The sequence below is a fragment of the Ranitomeya imitator genome, chromosome 1, assembly GCF_032444005.1.
Source record: "Ranitomeya imitator isolate aRanImi1 chromosome 1, aRanImi1.pri, whole genome shotgun sequence".
Lineage (NCBI taxonomy): Eukaryota > Metazoa > Chordata > Amphibia > Anura > Dendrobatidae > Ranitomeya > Ranitomeya imitator.
In genome coordinates, this window is record NC_091282.1 from 559,201,461 (window position 1) to 559,228,002 (window position 26,542).

General features: G+C 44.8%; 1 protein-coding gene across 2 annotated transcripts in view; it reads right to left on the reverse strand.

The window, feature by feature from the left end:
• NR2F6 (nuclear receptor subfamily 2 group F member 6) overlaps nt 1-26,136 on the reverse strand; it is a 125,853-nt gene extending 99,717 nt beyond the window's left edge. For both annotated transcript variants that reach the window (XM_069767779.1, XM_069767778.1), the window contains exon 1: nt 25,343-26,136. In XM_069767779.1, the coding sequence (XP_069623880.1) occupies nt 25,343-25,614 (272 nt within the window). In that variant the 5' untranslated portion in view covers nt 25,615-26,136. The remainder of the gene's footprint in view (nt 1-25,342) is intronic.
• Nucleotides 26,137-26,542: the final 406 nt, after the last annotated feature.

Below are 26,542 nucleotides of genomic sequence, written 5' to 3' on the forward strand. Positions count from 1 at the left end.
ACATCGCCCCTCTCAGGGTCATATGAGGGTTTGAACGAGCTCTGGACACAAGATTTGATATTTTCTGTTTTTTCTGGTCTGGAAGACGACATTCCTGTGTTATCGAGTCCAAAGTGAGGCCTAAAAACTCTTGAACCCTGGTCGGTTCTAGTTTTGACTTTTGGAGATTTAGGAGCCAACCTAACTCTGTTAGGATTTTTATCACTCTGTCGCATTGTTGGCGACAATGTTGGGCTGAGTTGCTGACAATCAGGAAGTCGTCCAGATACGGTATTATTAGAATGTCTTTTTCTCTTATGTGGGCCATCATTTCCGCTACCAATTTGGTAAATATACGAGGCGCTACCGAGATGCCAAATGGAAGGGCCTTGTACTGGTATTGTTTTATTTCTCCTCCCATGACTACCGCTAGTCTGAGGTATTTCTGGGCATTTTTGTGGATGGGGACATGATAGTACGCGTCGCTGAGATCCAACACTATCATGAAGCAATTCGGAAACAGGTTTTTTATTGTTGATTTTATTGATTCCATTTTGAAGGATTGATTTTTTACATAACTGTTTAGTTTCCGTAAATTGATTATTGTGCGGAAAGAACCATCCGGTTTTGGGACCAGAAATAGTGGGGAAAAGAACCCTTTGCCTCTTTCCAGTAGGGGAACTTCTTGGATCACAGACTTTCATTATGAGCTTTGAAATTTCTTGTTCCAAGGCCTGTTGTTGCTGCTGAGGTGAGGGTTTTAGTGGGGTGACCACATAGTTTTGGGGAGGAAGGGAGGTAAAGTTTATTTGAAGTCCCATCTTTATCAGATCTAAAATCCAAGAATTGGTTGAAATTTTTTCCCAGGCCGGAAGGTATTGAGACAATCTCCCTCCCACCCTGGGGAAGGTGTCACTTAGGGTTTTTTTTATCTCTTGGAGAATTACCGAAGAGGAAGCCCCTATCCTTTCTTCTCCCATCATCCCATCTGTTCTGTTCTCTTGGGGGACGTCTCCGAAAAAACTTCCTACTCCGAAAGGGTCGTCTAACAAATGGTGCGGCTAAGTTAGGGAACCCCTTTTTCTTATCCCCCGCTTTTTGTAAAATGTCATCTAGGGTTTCCCCAAATAAGAATTTCCCTTCACATGGAATTGAACAGAGTTTTTGTTTGGTCTGTAGGTCGCCCGGCCAGCTTTTTAACCACAGCGTCCTATGAGCTGCATTGGACAGGGCTGCCGATTTTGAAGTAAGCTTGATTGAATCGGCTGATGAATCTGCCAAAAAGGCTGCCGCCCCTCTAATCATGGGAATTGATTCAATCATTTTATGTCTAGATACGCCGTCTTTTAGTTGCTTTTCCAAGTTATCTATCCAAATCATTAAAGATCTGGAAGTACGTGCGGCCGCTATTGCAGGTCTTAGACACCCCCCTGCCGATTCCCAGGCCCCTTTAAGGAAAGTATCAGCTCTTTTATCGAGGGGATCCTTCAGAGTTCCCATGTCCTCAAAGGGCAATGCAAATTTTTTTGACGCTTTGGCTACTGCTACGTCGAGTTTTGGTGCCTTGTCCCATGACGTAGAAGCCTCTTCCTCGAAGGGATATTTTCTTTTAAGGGAGGGGACGGATGAATTTTTCCTTTCTGGTTTCTCCCACTCTTTCTTAATTAATGCTTGAATATTCTCGTTAAGTGGAAAGACTCTGCGCCTTTTCTGTCCTAGGCCCCCAAACATAATGTCCTGTACTGTTTTGTCAGGACGTGGATCTACAACCCCCATGGTTGATCTTACGGCCTTTACAAGGGCATCTACTTCGTCTAATGGGAAGCAGTGGCGGCCTCCGCTCTCAGAATCTGAGGAGGAGGAGGAACCCTGTCTGTCTGAAGCGTCCCCCTCAGGGCTAGAAGAATCAGAGTGAGAATAGGGCACAGGTGTTTTTTCCTTGACCCCTTCCCCTTTAAGAGATTTAAATGCTGTTTCCACCTCTGATCTTATTACAGATCGCAATTCAGAGGCGAAACTAGGGGTTTCTTCACAAAGGACTTGTCCTATACAGGAGCCACACAATTTCTTATCCCAGTTTTGCAACAGGGGTTCACTGCATAAGGGGCAGACTCTATTCTTAGTTTTCTCCGTTTTTTTTCTTGCCTAAAAACAAACGGAAAGGGGGACCCCAATTATTTGGTGAACTTTCACGAAGATCACTCACCCATCTTGCGCAGCCACAGGTACCGGTTCTGGAGGAGGTATAGGATCCTGTATCAGATCCGTAGTCTGTGGTGTCGACTGGTTAGGCATATTGGCTTTACTCCACGGCGTGGAATGGCTGCTGGAGCGGGTACTGCGGGTGCCTGCAGAGGACCTTTTCTTTTGGTCATCTGGCTTGCGCTGGTGGTGCCGCTGATTCTGACGTTGCTGCTGCTGCGGTGGCTGCTGCTGCTGCTGTAAGGGCTGCGCCTGCTGGAGCTGCTGGTCGCTGTCCTCCATTATTAGGACTGCATGCAGCAAGGAGCGGTTCCACAGCGGTGTTTAAATACTATATCTTTTGGCGCCGATTCACCCCCTCCTCCAGGGCTGCGTTTCCGGAAAGCGCTGATCCCCCTTGGATCACTGAGCATGCGCGCTCTGCCCGGGACCCGGAAGTAGTGCTTTCTATATCCGGTGCGGCGGCCATCTTGGTGTCCTTACACACACCACGCCACCGCTCCGAACCAGGAAGTGCCTCTGCCACCGAGGCACACCGGGTCCCCGAAGCCCCTACCCCAATCTGGGGAGGCGGCCGCGCTTCCCTCCGCGCACTCTGCAGCCCCATCGGACCCAGCAGCGTCGGCGTCGGATACCGCGCCAGCCGTGACAGGGGCCTCCCCGCCGTCATAGGTCGACTGGTCGGCTCCGGATCTTCAGGTACCATCCTAGAGGGTTCCCTGTCAGGACAGGAAACCAAACTGACGCAGGAGAGAGGTACCGCCCTTTTTATCCTGTAGGTTTCCTGTCCTGAAGGGCGGATTCCCTCTCTCTGGTAGTGCTGTCATGGGCGACTGAGAATACTACCATATTGCAATCAGTGTTAAGGGGGAGAAGAGGCCATAATATAATGCCATAATAAATAATAATATATAAGATAATCGCACAAAGTGCTTCCTCTCCTCCAGGAAAAATCCAATGGTATCAATCATCAACAGTCCATCGAGCATTTCCTCTGGCAGCCGAAGTCCGATCTTGCGTCCACCAGCCGGCAAGATGGCACATATCCGAGTGCGGCGGCTCCTACTGTCTAGGTTAGTGTGTCACTGACATATATTTGCCTTATAAACAATAATATCCGCGTATGTATAGAATATATTATCATTAGTCTGTAATATCTGTATGATACTTATGGGGGAGGGCGCACGGTCCCGGGGAGGGTCGACACTATGCTCAATATCTGAGGTAAGCTCCGCGCCATGGACGTATTGATATACTGATATACTGTTCTTGTTGCGGTGTTGGTATTTGCTTAGCAGGGCTCCAGTTCATACACTATTTTTAGGTATTATATTTAGGCTGTGTGGCCTCTGCTCTGTTTAACCCCTTAGTGACAGAGCCAATTTGGTACTTAATGACCGAGCCAATTTTTGCAATTCTGACCACTGTCACTTTATGAGGTTATAACTCTGGAACGCTTCAACGGATCCCGCTGATTCTGAGATTGTTTTTTCGTGACATATTGTACTTCATGTTACTGGTAACATTTCTTCGATATTACTTGCGATTATTTATGAAAAAAACGGAAATATGGCGAAAATTTTTAAAATTTTGCAATTTTCAAACTTTGTATTTTTATGCCCTTAAATCAGAGAGATATGTCACGAAAAATAGTTAATAAATAACATTTCCCACATGTCTACTTTACATCAGCACAATTTTGGAAACAAAATTTTTTTTTGTTAGGGAGTTATAAGGGTTAAAAGTTGACCAGCAATTTCTCATTTTTACAACACCATTTTTTTTTAGGGACCACATCACATTTGAAGTCATTTTGAGGGGTCTATATGATAGAAAATAACGAAGTGTGACACCATTCTAAAAACTACACCCCCCAAGGTTCTCAAAACCACATTCAAGAAGTTTATTAACCCTTTACGTGCTTCACAGGAACTGAAACAATGTGGAAGGAAAAAATGAACATTTAACTTTTTTTTGCCAACATCTTAATTCAGAACCATTTTTTTTATTTTCACATGTGTAAAAACAGAAATGTAACCATAAATTTTGTTATGCAATTTCTCCTGAATACGCCAATAGCCCATATGTGGGGGTAAACCACTTTTTGGACGCAGAACTTGGAAGTGAAGGAGCGCCATTTGACTTTTTCAATGCAGAATTGGCTGGAATTGAGATGGGACGCCATGTCACGTTTAGAGAGCCCCTGATGTGCCTAAACAGTGGAAACTCCCCACAAGTGACCCCATTTTGGAAACTAGACCCCTTAAGGAACTTCTCTAGATGTGTGGTGAGCACTTTGAACCCCCAAGTGCTTCACAGAAGTTTATAACGTAGAGCCCTGAAAAAAAAGATCGCATTTATTCTACAAAAATTATCTTTTTGCCCACAAATTTTAATTTTCACAAGGGTAACAGGAGAAATTAGACCATAAAAGTTGTTGTGCAATTTCTCCTGAGTACGTCGATACCCAATATGTGGGGGTAAACCACTGTTTGGGCGCACCGCAGAGCTTGGAAGAGAAGGAGTGCCGTTTTACTTTTTCAATGTAGAATTGGCTGGAATTGAGATTGGACGCCATGTCGCGTTTGGAGAGCCCCTGATGTGCCTAAACACTGGAAACCCCCCACAAGTGACACCATTTTGGAAACTAGACCCCTTAAGGAACTTATCTAGATGTGTGGTGAGCACTTTGAACCCCCATGTGCTTCACAGAAGTTTATAACGTAGAGCCATGAAAATAAAATATATTTTTTTTTTCACAAAAAAGATATTGTAGCCCCCAAGTTTTTATTTTCACAAAGGTAACAGGAGAAATTGGACTGCAATAGTTGTTGTCCAATTTATCCCGAGTACGCTGATGCGCCATATGTGGGGGTAAACCACTGTTTGGGCGCACGGCAGAGCTCGGAAGGGAAGGAGCGTCGTTTTGGAATGCAGACTTTGATAGAATGGTCTGTGGGCGTTATGTTGCGTTTGCAGAGCCCCTGATGTACCTAAACAGTAGTAACCCCCCACAAGTGACCCCATTTTGGAAACTAGACCCCCCAAGGAACTTATCTAGATGTGTGGTGAGAACTTTGAATGCCCAAGTGCTTCACAGAAGTTTAAAATGCAGAGTCGTGAAAATAAAATATATATATATTTTTCCACAAAAAAGATTTTGTAGCCCCCAAGTTTTTATTTTCACAAGGGTAACAAGAGAAATTGGACCCCAGAAGTTGTTGTCCAATTTATCCCGAGTACGCTGATGCCCCATATGTGGGGGTAACCCACTGTTTGGGCGCACAGCAGAGCTCAGAAGGGAGGGAGCACCATTTGACTTTTTGAGCGCAAAATTGGCTGTCGTGTTTGGAGACCCCCTGATGTACCTAAACAGTGGAAACCCCCCAATTCTAGCTCCAACCCTAACCCCAACACACCCCTAACCCTAATCCCAACCCAATCCATAATCCTAATCACTAACCCTAACGATAATCACAACCCTTACCCCAAAACAACCCTAATGTCAACCCTAACCATAACCCTAATCAAAACCCTAAATCCAACACACCCCTAATCCTAATCTCAACCCTAACCTCAAACCTAGCCCTAATCCCAATACACCCCTAATCACAACCCTAACCTTAACCCTAATCCCAAACCTAACCCTAATCCCAAGCGTAACCCTAATGCCAACCCTAATCCAAACCCTAACCCTAATCCCAACTCTAACCCTAACTTTAGCCCCAACCCTAGCCCTAACTTTAGCCCCAACCCTAACCCTAAGGCTACTTTCACACTTGCGTCGTTTGGCATCCGTCGCAATCCGTAGTTTTGGACAAGAAACGGATCCTGCAAATGTGCCAGCAGGATGCGTTTTTTGCCCATAGACTTTTATTGCCGACGGATCGTGACGGATGGCCACACGTCGCGTCCGTCGTGCACTGGATCAGTTGTGTTTTGGCGGACCGTCGGCACAAAAAAAGTCCAATGAAACGTTTTTTTGTATGTCGCATCCGCCATTTCTGACCGCGCATGCGTTGCTGTAACTCCGCCCCCTCCTCCCCAGGACATAGATTGGGCAGCGGCTGCGTTGAAAAACTATATCCGCTGGCCACGTTGTGCACAATTTTCACAACGTGCTTCGGTATGTCGGGCCGACGCATTGCGACGGCCCCGTACCGACGTAAGTGTGAAAGAAGCCTAACCCTAAATTTAGCCCCAACCCTAACCCTAAATTTAGCCCTAGCCCTACCCCTAACCCTACCCCTAACGCTAGCCCTACCCCTAACCCTACCCCTAATTTTAGCCCCAACTGCTGTTCTCCTGCCGGCCAGCAGATGGAGACAGATGGCGGGCGCACTGCGCATGCGCCCGCCATTTTCTTTTCCCCGGCAGCCAGGAGGAGCAGCAGGAGGACCCAAGGACACAGGTGAGTATGCTAGGGTCCCCAAATCCCCCTATTTCTCTGTCCTCTGATGTGCGATCACATCAGAGGACAGAGAATTACACTTTACTTTTTTTTTTTTGCGGTCGCCGGTAAACAGCTAATTACCGGCGATCGCAAAACAGGGGTCGGTAAAACCGACCCCGATCATGTTCTTTGCGGTCTCGGCTACCCCCTGCAGCCGAGACCCCAAAGATTCTCCCGGTGCCGGCCGGCGGGCGCACTGCGCCTGCCATTTTGAAGATGGCGGCGCCCACTGGGAGACACGAGGAGCATCGGGTGAGATAAATGAGTATTGGGGGGCTACCTGGGACCCCTTTTCTCTGTCCTCCGATGTGCGATCACATCGGAGGACAGAGAAATTAAACGGTAAATTACCGGCGATCGCAAATGCGGGGTCGGTTAAAAACCCCCCGAATCATGTTCTCTGGGGTCTCAGCTACCCCCGGCAGCCGAGACCCCGGAGAAAATCCGACTCTGGGGGGCGCTATTCACTTTTTCCACAGCGCCGTTAATTAACGGGCTGTGGTTTAAGTACCCTTAGCGGCCGCCGTTAAAAGGCGTATCGGCGGTCGCTAAGGGGTTAAACACTGCGTTTTACATCAGCATGTATGAGACTTTATGGCTGCGGTAGCTTCCAGCTTCCCTGCGTGGTGCTGGTCTATACTTATATGCGGGTGTTCCCCTCCCTGGTTCCGTGTGCCTGTGGTGGTTCACGCATCGGTGAGGCGGTTTTGCACACCATGCGGTACTCCTTCCCATCTGTTCCTTTTGTTTACATTTTACTGTTTTAGTACTAATAAAGTTTTTCTATATTTACTGACGTGTATTGACTTCTTTGGTCGTTTTTCCTGGTCCCTGCGGACCATGTTCTGGTTATGACTTATAGCGACTAGTCTTGGTACAGTTCTTCCCTTTTGGGGCTCAGCGTATAGTCACTTGCATTATCTTTACTATATCTGACTACATATGTGATATCATGCTGAGGTCTGTCGTGTTTTTGGTTAACCGTCCCAGGGTGTGCTGACGTCGCGGTCATGTGACCGTGTCGCGGTCACGTGACCGTGACGTCACAGCAGGTCCTTGTGGTGCAGGACCTGTCCGGACGTCACGGTCACATGACCGTGTAGCGGGCACATGACCGTGTAGCGGGCACATGACCGTGTAGCGGGCACATGACCGTGACGTCACAGCAGGTCCTTTCCGCACAGGCCTTGTGATGACGTTGCGGTCACATGACCGTGACGTCATGACAGGTCCTTCTGCTAGACCATCCGTGCGACCGGAACGTGCCGGTTGCATCGCGAGGAGCGGGAAAGGCGGCATAGGTGAGTATATAATCATTTTTTATTTTTTTAATTATTTTTAACATTTGATGTTTTTACTATTGGCGCTGCTTAGGCAGCGTCAATAGTAAAAAACTTGGTCACACAGGGTTAATAGCAGCGGTAACGGACTGAATTACACCGCGGCATAACGCGGTCCGTTACCGCTGCCATTAACCCTGTGTGAGGGCAGACTGGAGGGGTGTATGCGGGCGCCGGGCAGTGAGTGCGGGGAGTGAGGAGCGGCCATTTTTTTCCAGACTGTGCGCGTCGCTGATTGGTCGCGGCAGCCATGACAGGCAGCTGCCGAGACCAATCAGCGAATGAATAACCGTTACAGAAGGACAGACAGACAGACGGAAGTACCCCTTAGACAATTATAGGTATATATATATATATATATATATATATATATATATATATATATATATATACACACACATACATATACACGCACATATACACCTTTAAAAAAAAAACAACAAGATTTAACAATCTTAACATTCTATCTATATCATCATTCAAACCATTTGGATACAACGTCCCCAAACGATATATCTAAAACATTTCTTTTTTGGTTTAAAAGAGCATTCCTGTTTGTAACACCAGAGGGTATCCGCTTCATCTGGGCTACTTTTATGTTAAATTTTTTATTATGTTTAATTAGCAAATACCTCAAAACGCTATGCTTCACAAAGCCATTTTTTGCTCTATTTCTGTGTCCATTAACCCCTCTGTGACCTTAGACGTACTATCCCGTCGAGGTGCCCTGGGCTTATCTGACCCTGGACGGGATAGTACGTCATAGCCGATCGGCCGCGCTCACGGGGGGAGCGCGGCCGATCGCGGCCGGGTGTCAGCTGCTTATCGCAGCTGATATCCGGCACTATGTGCCAGGAGCGGTCACGGACCGCCCCCGGCACATTAACCCCTGGCACACCGCGATCAAAGATGATCGCGATGTGCCGGCGGTGCAGGGAAGCACCGCGCAGGGAGGGGGCTCCCTGCGGGCTTCCCTGAGACCCCCGCAGCAACGCGATGTGATCGCGTTGCTGCGAGGGTCTCACCTCCCTCCCTGCTCCCTCCAGCCCCGGATCCAAGATGGCCACGGATCCGGGTCCTGCAGGGAGGGAGGTGGCTTCACAGAGCCTGCTCAGAGCAGGCACTGTGAAGGCTGCAGCGCTGCATGTCAGATCAGTGATCTGACAGAGTGCTGTGCAAACTGTCAGATCACTGATCTGTGATGTCCCCCCCTGGGACAAAGTAAAAAAGTTAAAAAAAAAAATTTCCAAATGTGTCAAAAAAAAAAAAAAAAAAAAATATTCCAAAATAATGAAAAAAATATATATATATTATTCCCATAAATACATTTCTTCATCTAAATAAAAAAAAAAACCCAATAAAAGTACACATATTTAGTATCGCCGCGTCCGTAACGACCCGACCTATAAAACTGTCCCACTAGTTAACCCCTTCAGTAAACACCGTAAGAAAAAAAAAAAAAAACGAGGCAAAAAACAACGCTTTATTATCATACCGCCGAACAAAAAGTGGAATAACACGCGATCAAAAGGACAGATCTAAATAACCATGGTACCGCTGAAAGCGTCATCTTGTCCCGCAAAAAACGAGCCGCCACACAGCATCATCAGCGAAAAAATAAAAAAGTTATAGTCCTGAGAATAAAGCGATGCAAAAATAATTATTTTTTCTGTAAAATAGTTTTTATCGTATAAAAGCGCCAAACCATAAAAAAATGATATAAATGAGGTGTCGCTGTAATCGTACTGACCCGAAGAATAAAACTGATTTATCAATTTTACCAAACGCGGAACGGTATAAACGCCTCCCCCAATAGAAATTCATGAATAGCTGGTTTTTGGTCATTCTTCCTCACAAAAATCGGAATAAAAAGCGATCAAAAAATGTCACGTGCCCGAAAATGTTTTCAATAAAAACGTCAACTCGTCCCGCAAAAAACAAGACCTCACATGACTCTGTGGACCAAAATATAGAAAAATTATAGCTCTCAAAATGTGGTATTGCAAAAAATATTTTTTGCAATAAAAAGGGTCTTTCAGTGTGTGACGGCTGCCAATCATAAAAATCCGCTAAAAAACTCGCTATAAAAGTAAATCAAACCCCCCTTCATCACCCCCTTAGTTAGGGAAAAATAAAAAAAAAATGTATTTATTTCCATTTTCCCATTAGGGCTAGGGTTAGGGCTAGGGTTAGGGCTAGGGTTAGGGCTAGGGTTAGGGCTAGGGTTAGGGCTAGGGTTAGGGCTAGGGTTAGGGCTAGGGCTAGGGTTAGGGCTAGGGTTAGGGCTAGGGCTAGGGCTAGGGTTAGGGCTAGGGTTGGGGCTACAGTTAGGGTTGGGGCTAAAGTTAGGGTTAGGGTTTAGATTACATTTACAGTTGGGAATAGGGTTGGGATTAGGGTTAGGGGTGTGTCAGGGTTAGAGGTGTGGTTAGGGTTACTGTTGGGATTAGGGTTAGGGGTGTGTTTGGATTAGGGTTTCAGTTATAATTGGGGGTTTCCACTGTTTAGGCACATCAGGGGCTCTCCAAACACGACATGGCTTCCGATCTCAATTCCAGCCAATTCTGCGTTGAAAAAGTAAAACAGTGCTCCTTCCCTTCCGAGCTCTCCTGTGTGCCCAAACAGGGGTTTACCCTCACATATGGGGTATCAGCGTACTCAGGACAAATTGGACAACAACATTTGTGGACCAATTTCTCCTGTTACCCTTGGGAAAATACAAAACTGGGGGCTAAAAAATAATTTTTGTGGGAAAACAAAAAGATTTTTTATTTTCACGGCTCTGCGTTATAAACTGTAGTGAAACACTTGGGGGTTCAAAGTTCTCACAACACATCTAGATAAGTTCATTGAGGGGTCTAGTTTCCAATATGGGGTCACTTGTGGGGGGTTTCTACTGTTTAGGTACATTAGGGGCTCTGCAAACGCAATGTGACGCCTGCAGACCAATCCATCTAAGTCTGCATTCCAAATGATGCTCCTTCCCTTCCGAGCCCTCCCATGCGCCCAAACGGTGGTTCCCCCCCACATATCGGGTATCAGCGTACTCAGGACAAATTGGACAACAACATTTAGGGTCCAATTTCTCCTGCTAACCTTGGAAAAATACAAAACTGGGGGCTAAAATATAATTTTTGTGGAAAAAAAAATATTTTTTATTTGCACGGCTCTGCGTTATAAACTGTAGTGAAATACTTGGGGGTTCAAAGCTCTCACAACACATCAAGATGAGTTCCTTAGGGGGTCTACTTTCCAAAATGGTGTCACTTGTGGGGGGTTTCTACTGTTTAGGTACATTAGGGGCTCTGCAAACGCAATGTGACGCCTGCAGACCATTCCATCTAAGTCTGCATTCCAAATGGCGCTCCTTCCCTTCCGAACCCTCCCATGCGCCCAAACGGTGGTTCCCCCCCACATATGGGGTATCAGCGTACTCAGGACAAATTGGACAACAACTTTTGGGGTCCAATTTCTCCTGTTACCCTAGGGAAAATACAAAACTGGGGGCTAAAAAATAATTTTTGTGGGAAAAAAATTTTGTTTTATTTTTATGGCTCTGCATTATAAACTTCTGTGAAGCCCTTGGTGGGTCAAAGTGCTCACCACACATCCAGATAAGTTCCTTAGGGGGTCTACTTTCCAAAATGGTGTCACTTGTGGGGGGTTTCAATGTTTAGGCATATCAGTGGCTCTCCAAACGCAACATGGCGTCCCATCTCAATTCCTGTCAATTTTGCATTGAAAAGTCAAACGGCGCTCCTTCCCTTCCGAGCTCTCCCATGCGCCCAAACAGTGGTTTACTGCCACATATGGGGTATCAGCGTACTCGGGACAAATTGGACAACAACTTTTGAGGTCCAATTTCTTCTCTTACCCTTGGAAAAATAAAAAATTGGGGGCAAAAATATAATTTTTGTGAAAAAATATGATTTTTTATTTTTACGGTTCTGCATTATAAACTTCTGTGAAGCACTTGGTGGGTCAAAGTGCTCACCACACCTCTAGATAAGTTCCTTAGGGGGTCTACTTTCCAAAATGGTGTCACTTGTGGGGGGTTTCAATGTTTAGGCACATCAGTGGCTCTCCAAACGCAACATGGCGTCCCATCTCAATTCCTGTCAATTTTGCATTGAAAAGTCAAATAGCGCTCCTTCCCTTCCGAGCTCTCCCATGCGCCCAAACAGTGGTTTACTGCCACATATGGGGTATCAGCGTACTCAGGACAAATTGGACAACAACTTTTTGGGTCCAATTTCTCCTGTTACCCTTGGTAAAATAAAACAAATTGGAGCTGAAGTAATTTTTTTGTGTAAAAATGTTAAATGTTCATTTTTATTTAAACATTCCAAAAATTCCTATTAAACACCTGAAGGGTTAATAAACTTCTTGAATGTGGTTTTGAGCACCTTGAGGGGTGCAGTTTTTAGAATGGTGTCACACTTGGGCATTTTCTATCATATAGACCCCTCAAAATGACTTCAAATGAGACGTGGTCCCTAAAAAAAAATGGTGTTGTAAAAATGAGAAATTGCTGGTCAACTTTTAACCCTTATAACTCCCTAACAAAAAAAAAATTGGTTCCAAAATTATGCTGATGTAAAGGAGACATGTGGGAAATGTTACTTATTAAGTATTTTGTGTGACATATCTCTGTGATTTAATTGCATAAAAATTCAAAGTTTGAAAATTGCGAAATTTTCAAAATTTTCGCCAAATTTCCGTTTTTTTCACAAATAAACGCAGGTACTATCAAAGAAATTTTACCACTATCATGAAGTACAATATGTCACGAGAAAACAATGTCAGAATCACCAGGATCCGTTGAAGCGTTTCGGAGTTATAACCTCATAAAGGGACAGTGGTCAGAATTGTAAAAATTGGCCTGGTCATTAACGTGCAAACCACCCTTGGGGGTAAAGGGGTTAAACCATACTTACGACCTCGCCTAATTCAACCGAAGCACTTGTTCTCCTGTAACAAGCCTGTTATGTCCCACGCTGTAATCCATGTCTGGGGGATAAGTAGTTTTCAACCTGGCCGCTGCCAAGATGCGACAGTTCAAGCTGAAAACCAGTGGGAAATGAGCTGCTGCGAGCGCACAGTCAGTGACAGGTGGGGACGTCATAGAGGTTACCTCCGCTCACTGAGGCTCCGATCCCAGCCGGGCTGAGCTGCGGTGAGATCCAGTAAGATCCTCGCTAGCACCGTGAGTGCTGACATTAAAAATAAAAAACGGACATGTCAGCGTGTTTTTCCCATGGATACAAGGTCTGTGGAAACACACTGACAGAACACACTTGAATGGCACTGACAGAACACACTTGAATGGGTCTGTGTGTGTGCGAGCCTCCGGTACGTGTGAAAACTGTCACCACACGTACTGGAGACACAGACATGTGAAAGAGGCCTAAATCTGGTAGCCTCAGTGACTAGCAGTGATGTCACTGAGGCACCGGGAGAATTTCACTGCTGTAAACTCGCCCCTGCACCGTGCGACTTTCTCCACCAGACATGTATTACGGCGTGGGGCAGAACAACTGACAGGAGAGGGATATGGTTGCTTTATTGCAGGAGAACGAGGGCATCGGTGGAATAGGCGTTACTTGAGTATAACTGTGCTTTTAAATAAACATGGAAAAGTGGGTTTTGTTTTATTTCTAATAAAGGACTTTATTCTGGCTATATCTTTATTTACCATACCAGTATGGGATTAGTAATGGATAGGTGTCTTATAGACAATTCTCCATAAGCTGTGGGCTTGATGTCACCTGACAATACAAAGGTTACATCAACCCCACAAATATGAACCCCACTAGCTACAGGGCAAGTGGGAAGAGGCGGGCAAAGTGCCACAATTGGCACATCTAATAGATGCGCCTTTTCTGGGTGGCTACGGGCTGCTATTTTTAGGCTGGGGAGCAATAACCATGGCCCCATATCAGCCTGAGAATACCAGCCCCCAGCTGTCTGACTTAGAAAGGCTGGTTGTCAAAAATGGGGGGGACCCATCTATTATTTATTACTAGCCTTGGTAACGCTAACAGCTGAGGGTTGCAGCCCCCCAGATGTAAGGTTTGCCTGGCTGATTATCAAATATAAGGGGGAACCCATGCAGGTTTTTTTTTTTATTATTATTTATTTACAGCTCAGGAGTGGCTGATGAATACTCCCATCATCCGCTCCTGCTCTCACTTATTAACGGTAGTAGGTGTTTGATATGATTGGAGCGGTAGTCCCATCAGCTGACACCAGTGGCTGGAGGTAAACTTTATACCTCCGATCAAAGCTGAGCGCTTACGCTGTCTTTTGACAGCGTGGGAACCGTGGCTCTCTGACGGATGGGGATGGTTTCACCGCCAATCAGAAGCGGTGTTTGCCGCGCTGTCATGCATATGACACTGTGTCAAACACTGTATTGTTGGGTCCCCTAGTCAAGTGAATGGGGTTCAGGTCCGCTCTGCTGGAGGACAGGCTGTATGGAGAATGACGGAAACATGCAGCCTGCCATCTAGATGCAGCGGAGCCGAGTGTGTTTATATCCGGCTGTCCTTGACTATCATACAGCCAATACGCTGCAAAAAAGTCAACCTGCGTATTTGCGTTTTTTCACCATCCATTCAAGTCAATAGGTGAAAAAAGCTGAAAAAAAAAAATGATGAAAGAAGTGAAATGCTCTGTCAAAAAAAAAAACAGCAAAGCACAAAATCCTGATGACAAAAAACCCAATGTGTGTGCATGAGATTTATGAACTCTCATAAGCTTTGCTGGTACTGTAAAAAGCAGCTGAAAATCAGCATAAAAAAAGCAGCAAAAAAACACAGCAAAAACAACACAGCAAAAACGCTCTATGTGAACTTACCCTAAATGTGCTATTTTGGCTTTTTTAGATCTGCAGTGTATGGCCATAATTTTCTGGATCTGCCAAAGGTATGGAGATAAATATCTTAAGTTTATGACCAGTAAAGGAGTATTCCTAAACAAGTTGTCACCTATCAACTTGATAGTTAGTATGGTAACTGTTAGGGTATGTGCACACGTCAGGATTTCTTGCCAAAATTTTCCTGACAAAAACCGGACATTTCTGCCAGAAATCCGCATGCGTTTTTTTCGCGGTTTTGGTGCGTTTTTTCCCAAATGCATAGAATAGCGGGGAAAACGCAGATAATCCGCAAAATTAATGAACATGCTGCTTTTTTTTTTACCGTGATGCGTTGTTTTTCGCAGAAAAAAAACGCATCATGTGCACAAAACATGCAGAATGCATTCTAAATGATAGGATGCATAATGTATGCATTTATAATGAGTTTTTACCGCGAAAAAAACCGCGAAAAAGCCTGAACGTGTGCACATAGCCTTAGATTGGTACAGATCCCATAGCAGGGACTTACCCCAGTCACCAGTACAGGGGACTTACAGTCATGGCCAAAAGTATTGACACCCCTGCAATTCTGTCAGATAATACTCAGTTTCTTCCTGAAAATGATTGCAAACACAAATTCTTTGTTATTATCTTCATTTAATTTGTCTTAAATGAAAAAACACAAAAAGAATTGTCCTAAAGCCAAATTGGATATAATTCCACACCAAACATAAAAAAGGGGGTGGACAAAAGTATTGGCACTGTTGGAAAAATCATCTAGGAAATAGCGACCACAATATTGTACAGTTTCACCTGTCTTTCACTAGGGGGACTTGTCAGGGAGTCACAAAAACACTGAACTTTAGGAAGGCAAAGTTTGACCAGCTTAGAGATGCCCTTAATCTGGTAGACTGGGACAATATCCTCAGAAATGAGAATACAGATAATAAATGGGAAATGTTTAAGAACATCCTAAATAGGCAGTGTAAGCGGTTTATACCTTGTGGGAATAAAAGGACTAGAAATAGGAAAAACCCAATGTGGCTAAACAAAGAAGTAAGACAGGCAATTAACAGTAAAAAGAAAGCATTTGCACTACTAAAGCAGGATGGCACCATTGAAGCTCTAAAAAACTATAGGGAGAAAAATACTTTATCTAAAAAACTAATTAAAGCTGCCAAAAAAGAAACAGAGAAGCACATTGCTAAGGAGAGTAAAACTAATCCCAAACTGTTCTTCAACTATATCAATAGTAAAAGAATAAAAACTGAAAATGTAGGCCCCTTAAAAAATAGTGAGGAAAGAATGGTTGTAGATGACGAGGAAAAAGCTAACATATTAAACACCTTCTTCTCCACGGTATTCACGGTGGAAAATGAAATGCTAGGCGAAATCCCAAGAAACAATGAAAACCCTATATTAAGGGTCACCAATCTAACCCAAGAAGAGGTGCGAAACCGGCTAAATAAGATTAAAATAGATAAATCTCCGGGTCCGGATGGCATACACCCACGAGTACTAAGAGAACTAAGTAATGTAATAGATAAACCATTATTTCTTATTTTTAGTGACTCTATAGCGACAGGGTCTGTTCCGCAGGACTGGCGCATAGCAAATGTGGTGCCAATATTCAAAAAGGGCTCTAAAAGTGAACCTGGAAATTATAGGCCAGTAAGTCTAACCTCTATTGTTGGTAAAATATTTGAAGGGTTTCTGAGGGATGTTATTCTGGATTATCTCAATGAGAATAACTGTTTAACTCCATATCAGCATGGGTTTATGAGAAATCGCTCCTGTCAAACCAATCTAATCAGTTTTTATGAAGAGGTAAGCTATAGGCTAGACCACGGTGAGTCATTGGACGTGGTATATCTCGATTTTTCCAAAGCGTTTGATACCGTGCCGCCCAAGAGGTTGGTACACAAAATGAGAATGCTTGGTCTGGGGGAAAATGTGTGTAAATGGGTTAGTAACTGGCTTAGTGATAGAAAGCAGAGGGTGGTTATAAATGGTATAGTCTCTAACTGGGTCGCTGTGACCAGTGGGGTACCGCAGGGGTCAGTATTGGGACCTGTTCTCTTCAACATATTCATTAATGATCTGGTAGAAGGCTTACACAGTAAAATATCGATATTTGCAGATGATACAAAACTATGTAAAGCAGTTAATACAAGAGAAGATAGTATTCTGCTACAGATGGATCTGGATAAGTTGGAAACTTGGGCTGAAAGGTGGCAGATGAGGTTTAACAATGATAAATGTAAGGTTATACACATGGGAAGAGGGAATCAATATCACCATTACACACTGAACGGGAAACCACTGGGTAAATCTGACAGGGAGAAGGACTTGGGGATCCTAGTTAATGATAAACTTACCTGGAGCAGCCAGTGCCAGGCAGCAGCTGCCAAGGCAAACAGGATCATGGGGTGCATTAAAAGAGGTCTGGATACACATGATGAGAGCATTATACTGCCTCTGTACAAATCCCTAGTTAGACCGCACATGGAGTACTGTGTCCAGTTTTGGGCACCGGTGCTCAGGAAGGATATAATGGAACTAGAGAGAGTACAAAGGAGGGCAACAAAATTAATAAAGGGGATGGGAGAACTACAATACCCAGATAGATTAGCGAAATTAGGATTATTTAGTCTAGAAAAAAGACGACTGAGGGGCGATCTAATAACCATGTATAAGTATATAAGGGGACAGTACAAATATCTCGCTGAGGATCTGTTTATACCAAGGAAGGTGACGGGCACAAGGGGGCATTCTTTGCGTCTGGAGGAGAGAAGGTTTTTCCACCAACATAGAAGAGGATTCTTTACTGTTAGGGCAGTGAGAATCTGGAATTGCTTGCCTGAGGAGGTGGTGATGGCGAACTCAGTCGAGGGGTTCAAGAGAGGCCTGGATGTCTTCCTGGAGCAGAACAATATTGTATCATACAATTATTAGGTTCTGTAGAAGGACGTAGATCTGGGTATTTATTATAATGGAATATAGGCTGAACTGGATGGACAAATGTCTTTTTTCGGCCTTACTAACTATGTTACTATGTTACTATGTTACTATGTGATGCTTCTCTAATTTGTGTAATTAACAGCACCTGTAACTTACCTGTGGCACCAAACAGGTGTTGGCAATAACTAAATCACACTTGCAGCCAGTTGACATGGATTAAAGTTGATTCAACCTCTGTCCTGTGTCCTTGTGTGTACCACATTGAGCATGGAGAAAAGAAAGAAGACCAAAGAACTGTCTGAGGACTTGAGAAACCAAATTGTGAGGAAGCATGAGCAATCTCAAGGCTACAAGTCCATCTCCAAAGACCTGAATGTTCCTGTGTCTACCGTGCGCAGTGTCATTAAGAAGTTTAAAGCCCATGGCACTGTGGCTAACCTCCCTAGAGGTGGACGGAAAAGAAGAAGTGACAAGAGATTTCAACGCAAGATTGTGCAGATGTTGGATAAAGAACCTCGACTAACATCCAAACAAGTTCAAGCTGCCCTGCAGTCCGAGGGTACAACAGTGTCAACCCGTACTATCCGTCGTCATCTGAATGAAAAGGGGCTGTATAGCTGGAGACCCAGGAAGACCCCACTTCTTACCCCGAGACAAAAAAAGCCAGGCTGGAGTTTGCCAAAACTTACCTGAAAAAGCCCAAAACGTTTTGGAAGAATGTTCTCTGGTCAGATGAGACAAAAGTAGAGCTTTTTGGGCAAAGGCATCAACAGAGTTTACAGGAGAAAAAAAAAAGAGGCATTCAAAGAAAAGAACACAGTCCCTACAGTCAAACATGGCGGAGGTTCCCTGATGTTTTGGGGTTGCTTTGCTGCCTCTGGCACTGGACTGCTTGACCGTGTGCATGGCATTATGAAGTCTGAAGACTACCAACAAATTTTGCAGCATAATTTAAGGCCCAGTGTGAGAAAGCTGGGTCTCCCTCACAGGTCATGGGTCTTCCAGCAGGACATTGACCCAAAACGCACTTCAAAAAGCACTAGAAAATGATTTGAGAGAAAGCACTGGAGACTTCAAAGGTGGCCAGCAATGAGTTCAGACCTGAATCCCATAGAACACCTGTGGAGAGATCTAAAAATGGCAGTTTGGAGAAGGCAGCCTTCAAATATCAGGGACCTGGAGCAGTTTGCCAAAGAAGAATGGTCTAAAATTCCAGCAGAGCATTGTAAGAAACTCATTGATGGTTACCAGAAGTGGTTGGTCGCAGTTATTTTGGCTAAAGGTTGTGCAACCAAGTATTAGGCCGAGGGTGCCAATACTTTTGTCTGGCCCATTTTTGGAGTTTTGTGTGAAATGATCAATGTTTTGCTTTTTGCTTCATTCTCTTTTGTGTTTTTTTTCATTTAAGACAAATTAAATGAAGATAATAATACCAAATAATTTGTGTTTGCAATCATTTTCAGGAAGAAACTGAGTATTATCTGACAGAATTGCAGGGGTGTCAATACTTTTGGCCACAACTGTATATCCCCAGCCCATAGAATGTAAGTCCGCAAGGACAGGGTCTTCTCCCCTCTGTACCAGTCTGTCACTGTAAACCTGTTTACTGTAAATGCTATCTATAACTCTGTATGTAACCCCTTTCTCATGTACAGCACCATGGAATTAATGGTGCTATATAAATAAATAATAAATAATGATAATATAAGATATACGCTAATCTGTGAGTTAATGATTATCCAGGCTGTCAGTCAGTGCAATATAGGTTTCTATGTAGATGCAAATAAGTAAGGCTATGTTCTCTCGATGCTCAATGAACATAAAGAAAAAGTACATTTTCCCATGTGTACATCAAGAGCATAGCACTTCCCCCCAATCATGGCAGTGTAGCCCCAGACAATTCTGGATTAAGTTGTTAGAAATGTATTGCTCCGGTTTTAACCCCTTCATGACTGGAGTTTTTCTCATTTTTGCGGTTTTGTTTTTGCTCCCATCCGTCCCTGAGCCATAATTTTTTATTTTTCTGTCAACATGGCCATGTGAGGTCTTATTTTTTGTGGGACGAGTTGTACTTTTGAATGACACCATTGGTTTTAGCATGTCGTGTACTCAAAAATGGGAAAAAATTCCAAGTGCAGTGAAATGGCAAAAAAAGTGCAATCCCACACTTGTCTTTTGTTTGGCTTTTCTGCTAGGTTCACTAGATGCTAAAACTGACCTGTTATTATGATTCTCCAGGTCATTACGAGTTCATAGACACCAAACATGTCTAGGTTATTTTTTATATCAAAGTGGTTAAAAGAAATTCCAAAGTTAAGTAAAAAAAAAAAAAAAAAAAAAAAAATTGTGCAATTTTCCGAGACCCGTAGCATCTCAATTTTTCGTGAGTTCAGATTGGGTGAGGGCTTATTTTTTGCGTGCCGAGCTGACGTTTTTAATGATACAATTTTTCTGCAGATATAATCTCTTTTGATTACCCGCTATTGCCTTTTAATGCAATGTCGCAGAGACCAAAAAAAACGTAATTCCGGCGTTTTGATTTTTTTCTTGCTACACTTTTTAGCGATCAGGTTAATCCCTTCTTTTTTTTATTGATATATCGGGCAATTCTGAACGTGGCAATACCAAATATGTGTATGTTTCATTTTATTTTTATTGTTTTATTTTGAATGGGGCAGAAGAGGGGTGATCTAAACTTTTATTTTTTTCATATTTTTAATAACATTTTTTTTTTTTTTTTTTTTACTTTCGGCATGCTTTGATAGCCTCCATGGGATGCTAGAAGGTGCCACAACTTGATCGGCTCATAGAGGCGATGCTCAGATCGCCTCTATGTAGTAGAATTACTGCACTCCTATGAGCGCGGACCACAGGGTGGCGCTCATAGCAATCTGGCATCAACAACTGTAGAGGTCTGAGGCTATGTGTACACGTTGCAGATTTCCTGCGGATCCGCAGCGTTTCTTTCTGTGCAGAAACGCTGCAGATCCGCAAGTTATGTAAGCTATGTGCACACGTTGTGGATTGGTGTGTGGATTTTTCAGCACTGTTTTTGCAAAATCCGCAGGTAAATCGCACTGCGGATTACCCACGGTTTTGTGCGGACTCCACCTGCTATTTTACACCTGCGGATTTCTATTGAGGAGCAGGTGTAAACCGCTGCGGAATCCACACAAATTGACATGCTGAGGAAAAAACGCTGCCTTTTCGGTGCGTTTTTTTTCCGCAGCATGTGCACTGCGGATTTTGTTTTCCATATGTTTACATGGTACTGTACAACGCATGGAAAACAGCTGCAGATTAGCAGCGTCAAATCCACAATGCGTGCACATAGCCTTACAGTACAATGTAAATCAATGGCAAAAACAAAAATGCTGTGCTAATTGTGCGGAAAACTCCACACGGAAAACGCAGCAGATTAAAAAAAAAAAAGGACCATGTCAATTCTTTTTGTGGATCTGCTGTGTTTCTGCACCCATTCCATAATAGAAATCCGAAGGGGTAAAAAAGAAGAAGAAATCCACACAAAAATCTGCAACGTGTGCACATACCAAAAAAAGGCGCAGATTCTGACCTGCATTTTCTGCCAAGAAATGCAGAATCTTCTCAGAAAATTCCACAGTCAAATCTGCATTGTGTGCATATAGCCTCAAGTAGATCTCTGGTTGTCATGCCGATGCACCGCTGACCCCAAATCACGTGAGGGGGTCAGGGATATGCGTATATCCGGCCCGATGGCCAGAAGCGCTTGTTAAATGCTGCTGTCAGAGTTTGACAGTGGCATTTAACTAGTTAATAGGCACGGGCAGATTGCAATTCCGCCCGCGCCTATCACGGGCACATGTCGCTGTTGAAAACAGCTGACATATCCCGGCTTTGATGCGGGCTCACTGCCGGAGCTCACATCAAAGGGGGGTGCTGCCATCGGACGTACTATCCTGTCTGATGTCAGAACGGGGTTAAAATAAATAAAAAAATTAAGGTGGTATAATAATAAGTTGAGAAACTTCATATGAACATACAGTGGGGCAAAAAAGTATTTAGTCAGTCAGCAATAGTGCAAGTTCCACCACTTAAAAAGATGAGAGGCGTCTGTAATTTACATCATAGGTAGACCTCAACTATGGGAGACAAACTGAGAAAAAAAAATCCAGAAAATCACATTGTCTGTTTTTTTATCTTTTTTTTTGCATATTATGGTGGAAAATAAGTATTTGGTCAGAAACAAACAATCAAGATTTCTGGCTCTCACAGACCTGTAACTTCTTCTTTAAGAGTCTCCTCTTTCCTCCACTCATTACCTGTAGTAATGGCACCTGTTTAAACTTGTTATCAGTATAAAAAGACACCTGTGCACACCCTCAAACAGTCTGACTCCAAACTCCACTATGGTGAAGACCAAAGAGCTGTCAAAGGACACCAGAAACAAAATTGTAGCCCTGCACCAGGCTGGGAAGACTGAATCTGCAATAGCCAACCAGCTTGGAGTGAAGAAATCAACAGTGGGAGCAATAATTAGAAAATGGAAGACATACAAGACCACTGATAATCTCCCTCGATCTGGGGCTCCACGCAAAATCCCACCCCGTGGGGTCAGAATGATCACAAGAACGGTGAGCAAACATCCCAGAACCACGCGGGGGGACCTAGTGAATGAACTGCAGAGAGCTGGGACCAATGTAACAAGGCCTACCATAAGTAACACACTACGCCACCATGGACTCAGATCCTGCAGTGCCAGACGTGTCCCACTGCTTAAGCCAGTACATGTCCGGGCCCGTCTGAAGTTTGCTAGAGAGCATTTGGATGATCCAGAGGAGTTTTGGGAGAATGTCCTATGGTCTGATGAAACCAAACTGGAACTGTTTGGTAGAAACACAACTTGTCGTGTTTGGAGGAAAAAGAATACTGAGTTGCATCCATCAAACACCATACCTACTGTAAAGCATGGTGGTGGAAACATCATGCTTTGGGGCTGTTTCTCTGCAAAGGGGCCAGGACGACTGATCCGGGTACATGAAAGAATGAATGGGGCCATGTATCGTGAGATTTTGAGTGCAAACCTCCTTCCATCAGCAAGGGCATGAAACATGGCTGGGTCTTTCAACATGACAATGATCCAAAGCACACCGTCAGGGCAACGAAGGAGTGGCTTCGTAAGAAGCATTTCAAGGTCCTGGAGTGGCCTAGCCAGTCTCCAGATCTCAACCCTATAGAAAACCTTTGGAGGGAGTTGAAAGTCCGTGTTGCCAAGCGAAAAGCCAAAAACATCACTGCTCTAGAGGAAATCTGCATGGAGGAATGGGCCAACATACCAACAACAGTGTGTGGCAACCTTGTGAAGATTTACAGAAAACGTTTGACCTCTGTCATTGCCAACAAAGGATATATTACAAAGTATTGAGATGAAATTTTGTTTCTGACCAAATACTTATTTTCCACCATAATATGCAAATAAAATGTTAAAAAAACAGACAATGAGATTTTCTGGATTTTTTTTTCTCAGTTTGTCTCCCATAGTTGAGGTCTACCTATGATGTAAATTACAGACGCCTCTCATCTTTTTAAGTGGTGGAACTTGCACTATTGCTGACTGACTAAATACTTTTTTGCCCCACTGTATGGCTAAAGTGCTTTTTATCAAAAACAGTGATAATTGTTCTAGTAGTGCTAATAAATGAGATATTACTTCAACAGTTATAAGGAAGTCAAATCTGTTGTCGAAGCGTGAAAATACAGGAAAGATGGCGTCTGTACACTGGCCTACTGTACCAACTAGGGACCCAGCAGCAAAGCATGCAACTTTTTTTTTTTTTTTTTTACAGAATCTCTTTGTATTGAAAAGCCAAATTCCAACACTCACCAACTGATCATTTGCTCAACTGAAACTCTCCTGGCATAAGGCAATCCCAATAAGGCTAGAAACATGTTCAGGATACTTAGAGAAAGACTGAGGGGAACAAACTCTAAATAAACAAATGGCCAGTGTTCCAGGTCCTAGCTACAAGGACTGAGTTTTAAGGCAGGGTATTACATGGTATTGTACAGAAACAAGCCATAACGTTATTCATGTTTATCTGCAAGTATGTATTGGACACTCAAGAAAAAAGATGGGTGGAATTAGACCAAATTCAGATGACTGTATCATGGTGATAGTACAGATGTGATGGACGAACTGACCATGGGTCTCTTACTGGCACTCGACAGCCTCATAGGTGTATAAGGCTGTCAAGGTCGGGTCAGGAGACCAAGTCCTGAAGTCTCAGACCATGAATGTTAGGAGTGTGAAGCCAGCCTAAAGGTACCGTCACACTGAACAACATTACAACGATAACGATCCGTGACGTTGCAGCGTCCTGGATAGCAATATCGTTGTGTTTGACACGCAGCAGCGATCAGGATTCTGCTGTGACATCGCTGGTCTTCGCTGAAAGTCCAGAACTTTATTTCGTCGCTGGATCACCCGCTGACATCGCTGGATCGGCGTGTGTGACGCCGATCCAGCGATGTGTTCACTGGTAACCAGGGTAAATAGCGGCCCTGTGCTTAGTAACCGATGTTTACCCTGGTTACCCGGGGACTCCGGCATCGTTGGTCGCTGGAGAGCTGTCTGTGTGACAGCTCCCCAGCAACCACACAAGGACTTTCCAACGATCACGGCCAGGTCGTATCGCTGGTCGTGATCGTTTGAAAGTTGCTGAGTGTGACGGTACCCTAAGTGATAACACACTACCCCGTAGACAACTGTCATATACTCGTCATAACTTTACAGCAGTCAGCAACTTAAATGACATAATTATCAATAAAAATAAACCATCCATTATTCTTTCCAAAAGATGATTTATAAAAACGGTCTCTGCTACTGCCACTTTGACCTTCCATCACACACATTCTTTGCAGGAACTTTCATACCAATGTTGTTCTAGTCTCCGTACCTGTATGGGCATATTCGGTAATGGCGTACTGACTAACAATGATAGGTGTGCTGACTGCAGTAGACAACAAGGAAGCACGGTGGCGCAGTGGTTAGCGCTGGGGTCCTGGGTGCAAATCCCACCAAGGACAACATCTGCAAGGAGTTTGTATGTTCTCCCCGTGTTTGTGTGGGTTTCCACCGGGCACTCCGGTTTCCTCCCACACTCCAACGACATACTGATAGGAAATCTAGATTATGAGCCCCAATGGGGACAGCGATGCCGATAATGTCTGTAAAGTGCTGTGGAATATGATGGCGCTCTATAAGTGAGTAAAATAAATACCTTTATGCAATAGTATTTTAGAAGCTCGCACCTATTTCTGCATATGACGACCTCCTGTCAGCTGTCGTCTCCTGCTCTGAACAACCTACACCTGACACAGTGTAGTCACCTGGGACACTGTATGCTGCAGGGGGTTAGGGCCAGCAGTGGGTAATTTGGGATGCCCATCACATATCGGGGCTAGCAGACGATCCCCATACCTCACTGTCCCTTCTGGAAAGGATAAGCACAACCAATAGAAGGGATTTCCTAAGGCGTAACCCAAATAGAAAGACGACTGCGGACTCACCTGCACGTATAGCTAAGGTTTCTACGGATACTTCTTTTAAAGAAGCTCTTGCATCCCTCGCAGGTGAAGACCCCATAATGCTTGCCACTGGATTTGTCACCACATACAATGCAGTCCACCTGGATGCCAGGTCGCTCCTCGTCACCCTGCTCGGGGTCACTCATCCCTCCAGGTGGGGAGGCCTCATCCTCCTCGGAGTTTCTGGGGTAACCCTTCCCCATCCCATTAGTGTCTCCATTGGGGTCTCCCCAGCCCCCAGACACCATGGCCATAACAGCACCAAAAGTTGGGAAAAGAGCAGAACACAACCCTGAGCGCTAGTTCTAGACAGCTGTGGGCATTATGGGGCGGCCAGGCTGGTCGCAGGAATAGTCTGCTGAGGTCGGACTGCCTGGGACATACAAACAGGACAGACCGGTTGAGTGGGACCGAACAGGATGGAGTGAGATCCAGCTGCCCCGAGGGCGGCTCTGGCTGTGACAGCACAGCTCTGGCGAGTCCGGTAGGGGGCGCTGCTGCACTGGGGGGACAGTCACCGTGCACAATTCGGAGGCGCCGGCAGCAGAGACGCACAAGGGTGGGAGCCGCGAACCCCGGATGTGCCGTGTACAATGTGCTTGGTACACCGTAGTTCAGGGCTGAGTCTCTGAGGAGGCACTGACCAGACCCAGGAGTGTGTGAGGGCCCCCTGCGGGGAGCAGTTACCCGGTGAACTAGCCCCGCTCGGTTCTCCCCATGCCCGGTGCCTGGTCCGGAGTGCGGCCGATGGGAGCGGGGAGGGCAGGCAGCTGGGGCACCTCCTACCATGTGACACCCGAGAGGAGGGTCCTGGGCCGAGGAGGGATTGGCCGTCCGGAGGTGGGGGCACTCTCGGCTATGCGGAGGAATTACCTCACAGCCATACAGGTGCCTGTGTGCACGGGGCGTTACCTCAGACCAGGGCAAGATGGACGAACGTGGCAGCAGTGAGCCGCTGGAGTAATGCGATACCAGAGGGGCTCACATAGGACAGAGGGGGCAACCAGTACCATAGCTAGGGGCAGCGGCGTGTGCCATAGTATACGTCCATGTCCTGTCAGAAAAACTTGCCACAGTCCTTGGCTGGTTTCAGATTTGCGGTTGTGTAGCAGCGTTTCTGCCGCAATTTTCCGTATGCGTTGTGTATTCCTACATGTATCATTAGGGCCGCATGTGTCTGCG